The sequence below is a fragment of the Tupaia chinensis genome, unplaced genomic scaffold (genome assembly GCF_000334495.1).
Source record: "Tupaia chinensis unplaced genomic scaffold, TupChi_1.0 Scaffold144247_1, whole genome shotgun sequence".
NCBI lineage: Eukaryota > Metazoa > Chordata > Mammalia > Scandentia > Tupaiidae > Tupaia > Tupaia belangeri.
In genome coordinates this window covers 1,488,828-1,499,010 of record NW_006204105.1, presented here as the reverse complement: position 1 = coordinate 1,499,010, position 10,183 = coordinate 1,488,828, and the positions used below count along the sequence as shown (strand labels likewise).

At 45.9% G+C, this 10,183-nt stretch overlaps 1 protein-coding gene across 2 annotated transcripts in view; it reads left to right on the top strand.

Moving 5' to 3' along the window:
- The first annotated feature begins 2,433 nt into the window (after positions 1 to 2,433).
- The window catches only part of LOC102470981 (3 beta-hydroxysteroid dehydrogenase/Delta 5-->4-isomerase), a 12,033-nt gene continuing 4,283 nt past the window's right edge, over positions 2,434 to 10,183 (top strand). The window contains exons 1-3 of one of the 2 annotated variants that reach the window (XM_014583311.2): positions 2,434 to 2,594; positions 2,714 to 2,953; positions 9,504 to 9,725. In XM_014583311.2, the coding sequence (XP_014438797.1) occupies positions 2,809 to 2,953; positions 9,504 to 9,725 (367 nt within the window). In that variant the 5' untranslated portion in view covers positions 2,434 to 2,594; positions 2,714 to 2,808. The remainder of the gene's footprint in view (positions 2,595 to 2,713; positions 2,954 to 9,503; positions 9,726 to 10,183) is intronic. The other variant, XM_006166297.3, reaches the window with a different exon arrangement.

Here is a 10,183-nt window from a genome sequence, read left to right as displayed (position 1 = left end):
TATATATATATATATATATATACTGAACCATAGCGATCTCAGATGGGGAAAAAATGAGAGAATATAGGAATAAAATGGGAATTCTGTGGGAATGAAAATTATAAAGTAAATCCTTCTGGGGTAGATTGAGGATGGATTAGCGTAAATTGTCTGAAAAGAGGCAGAAAAGAACTTCCTGGGATGAAGGAAATGGTCTCTATGTTCTTCTGGGTGGTAATGATATGGGTACACATAATGGTCAAGTTTCACTGAACTAAACAAGATCTGGGCTTTTCATGCATGTAAATTATACCTTAGGCTTTTTTTTTAAGGGGAGGGAAAACAATGTCTTGAGAATCTTAGGCAGTGGCATTTGGGCACTACAGGGCAAAGGCTTCAGAAGCACCCACAGCATCTTGAGTTCTCAAATTTACTAAGCGTGGTTCTGCAGCCAGAAGGTAGGGTGAGTGCAAACACTCCCCGGAAGGACAACTGTGGCCCAGGACTACAGATCCCTCCCTGGTGTCGAGCCCACAACTAGACGGCTCTCTACATTCAATAGCTTCCCTCAGTGATGCTCTCTAGAAACTCAGAACTTTCCAAGGCAAAATAAAAAATGGAGGTGTTGGATATAGTGGGAAGGAACGTCATCGCACACAGAACTGCGCAAGTGGAGCTGCCGCTACTGCGTTTTTACAGTTTGCCTGGTGGCAGGGGTATTTTAAATCACAGGGAGTTCCATCAGTAGCGGAGCGGAAAGCGGATCCCAAAGAGCCGGGAGCAGTCCCTCCGGCCGGCGCCAGCGTTGTTACCAGCACACCCCGGGGGGAACCGCAGCTGCGGCCGGCCCCTGTCACCACCACCGTAACTAGGAGCTGAGAGGCTGAGACCCAGCCGCCGCCACCCGTCCTGAGCGATGCGGACACCAAACCCGACACCACCGGCGGAGCGCGGGGAGCAGCGGCCCTGGCTGCCTCACAGGGGCGCCTGCCCTGTGGACAGGGACAAACAAGTCATCTCAAGAGAGTTTTAGGAACTGTGACATGGCTCAGGAAGGAACGGATATGGTTTCATCAACCGGAATGACACCGAGGAAGGCGTATGTGTACAGCAGACTGCTGTGAGGAAGCATACCCCCAGGAAGTACCTTCGCAGGGTAGGAGAGGGAGAGGCTGTGGAGTTGGACGGCCAAAGAGAAAAGGGTGCGTAGCAGCAGGTGTCACAGGCCCTGGTGGAGTTCCAGTTCAAGGCAGTGAACATGCCACCGACGGTGGCCATGTCACAGGGGTCCTCAACGCCATTACAGCAAAGTTGCCAGAATAATGAGAGTGGGGATCAGAGAGCGCTCCCCAAGGCCAGGCCCAACAATGCCGGCCCTAGGCCCTACCGCAGCGGAAGATTCTGAGCAGGGGAAGACTTCTATGAGCATTGACTTGCAGTATTCCCCACCCTCCTGTACAGGGAGAAGTGATGGAGGGTGCTGATCACCAGGGTGCTTGAGAACTAGGTAGACCAGGGAGGTGGGATATCTATCAGGGTTATAGAACATGATTTTTGCAGGGGCCCTCCTTGCCAAAGACAGCCCAGAGAGAACGGCAAGGAAGAGGATATGGACAATCAAGGACATGAGACCCAGGGTCAGCAGCCACCCAGCCACCAGGACTGCCACAACTTCAATTACCAACAGACTCAGGCGGGAAAAACCCTAAATGACAAGATGGCAAAGAGATAAAAGCAGTGGATCCCCCAGCTGAGAATTCATCCACTCTGGAGGCTGAGCAGGGCAGGCTGAGTAAATGCCAGCCTACCAACTCTATCATCATCCCATTTAGTTTTTCCAATGAGAAGTGAATGTGAAAGTCCAGCAGTTAAGGAATAAGCAAAATATTGGAGCTGAAGACCTTAAATGTTTGCTTTTAGCTCATCGACCAAATAACTGCAACTATCTGCATTATCTGTGCAGCATGGAGTTTTTATTTTTGCTTAAAGATGTCTCTTTTTGGTAATGACAAATGTTTGTTTGTTTGTTTGTTTGTTTTAATCCTGTTTTTTTCTCAATGCACCTTTAAAGGTCTTTAAATTGTTTTACAGTGGTCAAGTTGAGATTTTTAGTTTGCAATAAAAGTTTAAAACTCAATTTTTTTTTTCAAAAAAGTCAACAAACTGCAAGCACTTGTTAAAAAAGGTCTTAAATAATAAAAGTAAATAAATAAGTGATGTGGAGAGAGGAGATAATGGGAGTTTTCTTCCAGATGTGTTAACTGCACAAGGCTGAAATTTACATTGTATATGGGGAATTCTCCTGTTTAAGATTGTGGACTGTGGATCCCAGCTAGCTGTTATCACTGAACTGGTGTCCTATTGAGGTGAAAGGCAAGTCTGTATCATGCTGCGGCCTTGAAGCAGTCTTTCCTTTGATTTTGATGTGCCTAGGAGGAGTGACAGATGCAGTTTAAGGTCACCAATCCAGGGGAGCCTAGAGGAAGAGTGAGCAACAGTATGTAGCAACAGTTCAAGGTAATAACCAGGAGGTGTGGTACAAAAAGCTCCAGTCCTGCCCTGGGAAGCAGAAGACCAGCTCACAAGCTCTTTCGTCTGGATTTGCACACGGCCAGGTTAGACCTTTTGCCTTCTTTTTCACTCTCGGTAGTGGTGGGGAGGTGGGAGTTTTGCTAAAATGAAAGGAGACAAAGGGGGTTTTGGTGAGCCATAACCATTTTGTGTCTCTTTTTAGCCTTCTCCAGGATCACCTTGTAATAGAATCTGCCCCCAACCCACACCAGTGATTTCTGGTTCCTAGTGAAGGTTTCTTGGAGCCATAAACTAACTATGACTGGGTGGAGCTGCCTCGTGACAGGAGCAGGAGGGTTTTTGGGACAAAGGATCGTCCACTTACTGATGGAGGAGAAGGAGCTGCAGGAGATCAGAGCCCTGGACAAAGTCTTCAGGCCGAGAGTGAAGGAAGAATTTTCTAGTAAGTGAATTCAAGTCATGGGCATGCTTTAAGTGTGGATGTGGGAAAGGTGGCTCGTCTAGCTAAGCAAAGACTATGATAGGTTAATCACAGCTAGTTCCATGTTCAAAGTTAACAGAAAGGAATACACAGAACGTGGTGTAGAAGGTCCTGGGTCATGTACTAAAAACTTGGATTTGGTCCCTGATCCAGAACTAGAGAGGAAACTTTAGCCTCTAGGCCTCTTTCCTTCTCATCTAGAAAATCACACATCGGGGACCCAGCAGTTGGTGCAATGGCTATGTCACTGGACTCCCATGTAACTGATCGCAGTTCGAGTCTTGGACCCACTGGCTTAAACTCACTCCAGGCGCGTATGTGTGTGTGCCCAACATCCCGAGAGGAGAATGGAGAAGGGATTGTGGTGTGACCATTCCCCCGGGGGTGGTGGTGGTGGTGGTGGTGTGATTTCTAGCTTTCTGTCTCTCTGTCTCTGTCTTTCTGATGAGCACACGCACCCTATAGCAAAAACCTCTCCAAAAAATATATATATCACACATCGGTTCTCCTCTTGTCTTTATTGTTCGAAGATTTTTCACTTGACAATCGCTGTGCAGATCAGCAAAAGATCGCTCGCCGGAGACCTCGCCAGTGGACCACTGACTCTCTTGGGTTTTGTGGGGTTTGGGTGGCTGTTTGTAGCTTGCAGCATTTTCAGTGAAGGTGAAATAAGAAGTGAAGGTAGAGTGTGGTGTCTGTGTGTGCGTGTATTTGTGTGTAAGAGAGAGAGAACAAGAAAGAGCATTAGAGACAGTTTGCACACATGATCAGTGTGGAGCCAGAGCCAGCAGCAGCGTGAGCCCAGACACACCTCGTTTTGTACACCTCTTTTTGATCTTTTGTCTCAGTTTATTATCACAAACTTACTCTGGAATTTGCTGTACCAGCTATAATTCATCGCTTTGATGCCTCTGGTGCAAATGCTAAAGCTGGATTGACAGTGTATTTTCCAACCATTTTCATCCTTAGATCCTCAAAGTAACCCTGTGAGGAGGATAGGAAAAGGGTCACCCATCTGGGCAATGGAGACCTCAAGGTCTAGAAAGGTAAAATGATTTGCCCGAGGCCATCTGACTGAGGGGCAGCAGAGTTCAGTTGGACCTCCATCACCGAGACCCCCGCTCAGCCCAAGAGCTGGCTCTTGGCAAAGTGAACCCTTAGTCTGTCCCACTGCCCGCCGTGCCCCCCATCCGCCATGTGTCCGAAACCAATTTCCTACCCTACCCCCGAGATAGGGGGACTGAGAGTTCTCACTCAGCTTCGTGCTCTACAAACACTGCCACCTTGACAGCACCCAGGACCACACCATCACTCTCCTCTTCTTTTTTTTTTCTCTGACCTCAAATGCCCAATTTCCAGGCCAACAGGTGGCATAGTTTAGTGGTTAAGGTGCTGGACTTCCACATGGTCGATCATGGTTCAAGTCCCAGGCCCAGAGGCTTGAAAATCACACCAGGCATGTGTATGTGCATGCCCAAAATCCTAAGAGGAGAATGGAGGAAAAAGGATTTCGGCATGGTCATCCCCCCCCCCCAGAGGGAGTGATATCTTAATTTACATCTCTGTGTCTCTCTCTGAAGAGTGTATGCACCCTATGACAAAAACCTTAAAGAAAAAAATCTAATTCCTTCCACCCTCTGCTTTAATAATAAACAAACATTGACACATGACCAGCATTAACTGCTTTTCATCCTTGTCTCAGCAATATTTGCAGTCTAACATCTAATGGCAGGAAAGCACAATGCTCAGCCTAGAGGAATAGTTCTTTAGTGGTGAAAATTCAGGAGGTGTAATGGATGGGCAAGGGTCTGCATAAAGATAATAACAGAGGAGCCTTACAGTGTTTTCTTTGTGCCAGGCACCGTGCTAAATGTTTTACATGTATCAGCTCAGTTGCTCCTCAAACAGCCCAGTGGGGATGGGTAATATTATTACCTTTTTTTTTTTTTTCTAATGAATAAGGCACAGAGATGTCAATTCACTTGCCCAAGGTCCCACAGCTAGAATATGACAAAGCTGGATTTGAATCCAGGCAGTCTGGCTGCACCATCTGTGCTCTTAACCAATAGTTCATCTAGGTTCTTCTCTCCATGCCTTCCTCTAACCCAACTTCCAGCACACACCATAAAAGCAACTACAGATCAGTCTGTAAAACACGGTGCCTGGGAGAAGGGAGTGATGGCTCCTTCACCAAACGCCACAGTGCCCTCTTCTGGTCTCTCTGGAGCCCTGAGAACTCAGCTTTTGATTTCTCCGGGTTTGGAATAGCAATTCCTCTTTTTTTTTTTTTTTTTCCTAAAGTCTAGTTGTCTTTTTATGTGTGTGCAGTTTTAAAACCTTTTTTTATTATTGCTTTTTCATGAGAAGGAGAAGGTAGGGAGAGACAGGGATATTGCACAGGATCTTCCCATGCTGCCATCCACGCACTCTCGCTGCTCAGCCAGCCAGGATTACAGTCACTCCTGGCATGTGTAGGTCACCTGGCTTTGGCATCCACCCAGGGTCTTCCTGGTATCGTGCAGCGATGTGCACCACTGACGCTCAGCCCTGCTTGTCTTTTGATGCTGGAGTGACCTTTCCTCAGCTGCCCACACCCTAGCCCCCTAGACTGAGCTAAATGGCAGCTGTCCTTGTTCTCAGTACATAGTCCACCTTATTGTACTGGAATTATCCAATTCTTTCTACCTAACTAGACTCTAAGTTCCTTAAGGATTAGTATCATACCTGGGATATGTCCCTGGTATAGGAAGGAATTCAAAAGTTTTAAGGCTTTATTGAATTAAACTGAACCATTCAAAGAAAAATAATGCATTAAAAATAGATTTGTCAAGGAGCAATAGCATCAGTAAGAAGCTTTGCAAGTTTAGGAGTCAGGTCAATGTACCCGGCCTTATCCGTAAGACCTGCTTTATCCTAGTTTAGTCTACGGGAGATCTCTTGCTGACATCTATACAGCTATTATGATTATATTTCAGTTTGGAAACTTTCTTAAATTTGACCATGTAAAATATAGTTTGGGTAAAAAGAAACACTTGGAATATAAAAATAAACTTGAGGTGGTTCAGAGTGCTGGAGTCCCACATGGCTGACCACGGTTCAAGTCCTGGACCTAGCAACTTGCTTTCTCACCTTCCCTTTCTCCTCTCTCTCTCCTCTCTCTTTCTCTCATCAATTTTTTTTAATTAATTAATTCTAAAACTAAAATAAAATAAACTTGAACAAGTGTTTACATTTTAAAACTCAGTCATTTCCCTTACGAATGTATAAACGTTCTGATTTTCTTCATTGTGCTAAAAATGAGATCATTGGAGAAGAAAAATAAGTAGCTGACATCTTGATTATATGGTCTATTTCAAAATTTATTTGCCTGGCTTATTCAACCAGGTTTCAATTTAAACATCTATTTCCTCCAAGAAAATTGGTCCTGATTCTTTTGGCCTTTTAATTAGGTACTTTCGCTCCACGCTTCAAAAAGCGCCAACTTCCCATATACCAGCCCATTTTTCTCGGTACCGTTCATTCACCAACTTCCTGCGTAACCTCTGTTGTAAGGGCAGAGATGGTATCTGTTTTGCTCAGCAGCGTGTCCTTATTGTGTCAGGGGCCTCTGTCGTTTTGTTTTGATTTAAATGAAGGAATCCAAATGAAGTTGGTTTTTGTGAGTAATACTCTGTGTATCCCAGTCAGGCTCATTACTTTGCTTCCTCATTTTCTCTCTCAGTTAATTTATTACCCCTGCAGCAGAATTCCATCTCCATAGTACTCGGATCTCGTTTCCCTTTTTTTTAAGGTACCCCCCCCCACCCCACTATAGAGCTCATATGCTCTCCAGAGACAAAGAGAGTCAGTGAGAGGAAAAGTGAGAAATCACCTTACAGAGAGGATGGCCACGCCACAGTCCCTTCTCTATTCTCCTCTTGGGATTCTGGGCACGCACACACAGGTGGCGTGATTTTCAAGCCACTGAACCTGGGACTTGAACCGCAGTCGGTCATATGGGAGTCTAGCACGTTAACTATTATGCCTGTTTCCCTTCTTTATAGAAAGAATTGTCTCACTTCCTCTCTATCCCAAACCTTTGAGATGTATAAGATCCTACATTTCAAGCCAAATGAGGAAATATTAATCAAAAAAAAAAAAAAAAAAAAAACACAGTAGCTAGAGGAAGAGCACCCCAAGACCCAACTCAGCTGGCTGCGACTGGGCAAACTTCCTGGAATCCATCACATCTTCCTCCCTTCCTTGGACACAAAAAGAGGAAAGGCCTAGCCTAGCAAATCCTTTGAGCCAGTGTGTCCGAAGTCAATAGCAGAGGAGAAGCAGGGAAGAGGAGGAGGGAAGGCCGGGGTAGGGCTACCCTGGGCTGCTGTGCCCTATGCCCTGCCCAGCAGCGCCCTTTGAGGCCTGTCTTCCTGCTTGTGTGCCCCGAAGGAATTGCCTGGGTCCTGAACTTTTCACTCTGAACTTCTGTCTCCTTGCCTTCAGTACAATTTCAGCTATGTTTACTCTGTCTCAGAAAAGCTAGTTGCTGATAGCTGGTCCTTCATGCGGGACACAGGGGAACATGAAGAGGGTTTGAAGGCAGAGGCAGGTTCAAGCCTTCACAAGAAGTGTGACCTTAGATCTGTCCCTTTACCACTCTGGACCTGTTTCCTCCTCTCTAAAGTGGAAATCAGAATACCTGTCATGTGATAGCTAGGAAATAAGTCATCTGCAGAGGGTTTGCAACATAGGGGCCTTGCTGGGGGTGCCCATCTCAATCTCTCTCTCTGTCTCATATAAGAACATTTTTAAAATCATTTTTTGTTTTTGTAATCGGCAGAGACAGAGAGACAGAAAGAGGGGAAAAGCACCCTGCTCCCAGTTGGGGCATAGTCATACTGCAATTCCTTCTACCCCATTTCTCTATCCTATTGAGATTGGGGGCGTGCACGTACATGCACCTGGCATGCTTTTCAAGCCACCAGGGCCAGGTTTCAAATCATGGTCAGCCACTTAGGATCTGGCTCCCTTAACCACTAAGCCATGGGACCACACACTCCTTCCCAGCCAAAAGCTTTTTTAATTCAAAAAAAAAAAAAAAGGAAACGAGAAAACTATGCAAATTATAAAGCACAAACAAGCAGGGTATCTATTCAAACTGTGTGTAACATGGCGTTTATTTTGTTGGCTAATTTGAAGTGACATTACTGGTAGTGTAATGTTATGGGGACTTCAAGGAGCCTGAGGGCAGGGATATTCTATCCACTTGCCCTTGGCTAGGTAGATGGCTGACTCATTCTTAGCACTGACAACTGCTTTTGATAATATCTGATATCTGGTAAGAGTTTCCCAATTAAATTGATCATCAATGAGCCCATCTTCAATTCCCAGTTAAAGGCTCTCCTCCCATTCTAGTCACCCATGCAGGAAATACCAAGGCTTCCTCCTTTTCCTCTCAGCCCAGGTCCAGTAAGTGCCAGGACTTGTCAAGGTCAGGTCTGAAATTTCCATCTGTGTCCTCCCCCCTTGTAGAAGGTTGGAATCCAGCTGGAACACAGCAGGAACCTTGGCTCCAGTGAATCTTATCTGTACTTTGGCATGAGTTTTCAATTAATCACCTTTGTGTCCCTCAAACCCTCATATCAGTCCATTTGCAATCCTGAGGCCAAAGTTAGCTTCCTGCTCCACAACTCTGCTTCTGTTTCTCCTCTTACTCAAAACCCTCACGAGACTCCTTATTCCCTACAGAATTAAATTCTAATTCTTAACTCTCCACAACCATCTTAGTATCTCCTGTCCCTACCCCTGTGTGTGTAATCACCAGAAAGAGACGGAGAGAGAGAGAGGGAAACAACTCCAGAGGGCGTGGTCACAACACAATCCTTTCTCCTCCTCTGTTTTCATCCCATCAGGATTTTGAGCACACACACTTATGCACCGGCATGTTTTTTAAGTCACTGGAGCTGGGATTTACCCTGTGGCTGGCCACGTGGGATCCAGAGCCCTCAACCATTAGGCCACAACCGGCCCAATCACCTGATTTTTTTAAAATACATTTTATGATTCTCTTTAACAATGTTTATGTTCCAGGCCCTCTCGATCTCTCACTGCTCAAATTATTTTTTAGTTTATTCACTTATTTATAAGTTCATCTCTTCCATGGGAAAAGAGACAGGCACCTCTCCCCCAATAGGATCTTCACACTACAATTCACTCCGAGCCCCAGCCAGCTGGATCACAGGCATACATGCATCTGGCGTGCACATGCCTCCAGACATGAACCCAGTAGGCTCCCTTATGGGTCCAACATCACAGAGCATTGTATTTCTGCCATGCCACTGCCTGGCCCATCGGATTCTTTTTCTGGAATGAGATAAGGTAGAAACAGATGCTTGCTCTTCCCCAGTAAATGCTCCACGTTCTTGCCTTTGTGCCTTTGCTGACATATTCTTTCTGTGGAATGTGCTCTCAGTCCTCCATACTCCCTTCTAACGCCTTTGAAGGCCTGAAGAAATGTTATCTTTATCAGGATGTTTCCCAGACAGATCCAGAAAGCCGTCTCATGACCTGTCTGGTGTTCACGCAGAGCTCCAGAACAAGATCAAGCTGATAATGCTGGAAGGAGACATTCTGGATGAGCAGTGCCTGAGGAGAGCTTGCCAGGGTGTCTCTGTTGTCATTCACGCAGCCTCCATCATTGACGTCATGAATGTCATCCCCAGGACGGTCATCATAAATATCAACCTGAAAGGTAGAGGGGCCTGGGGGTGGGGACATGGGGCAAGGTGGGAAAGTGAGGATTGGAAAATGGGACAGGAAAGCAGAGACTCACCCTGGGACACCTGCCGTGCTCAGTGCCAAGTGCCTTTGCTCATCTCCACCCACTGAGAGAGTTCACAGCTGTCAGCCTCAGTCTTTCAGATGAAGAAACCACATCTGAGAAAGCCCCCCAGTTAATACATAGGAGAGCTAGATTTAAGTTCATACTTGTGTGATTTTTAAAAGCTCTTTCTACCACTGCCCCCATCAAAAGCCAACTGAATTCCAACTTTAAAACTTTTGGTATCCAACTACCCCCTGCCTCCCCTGGGCCAGAACCAGATACTATAGGCACTTCCTTAGTCATCATTTCACCCTTGAGTGTGGGCTAATGAGAACATCCGAAGCCCTCCCACCCACCTCAAAGAAGGATTCCCCTCAAGGGAAAGA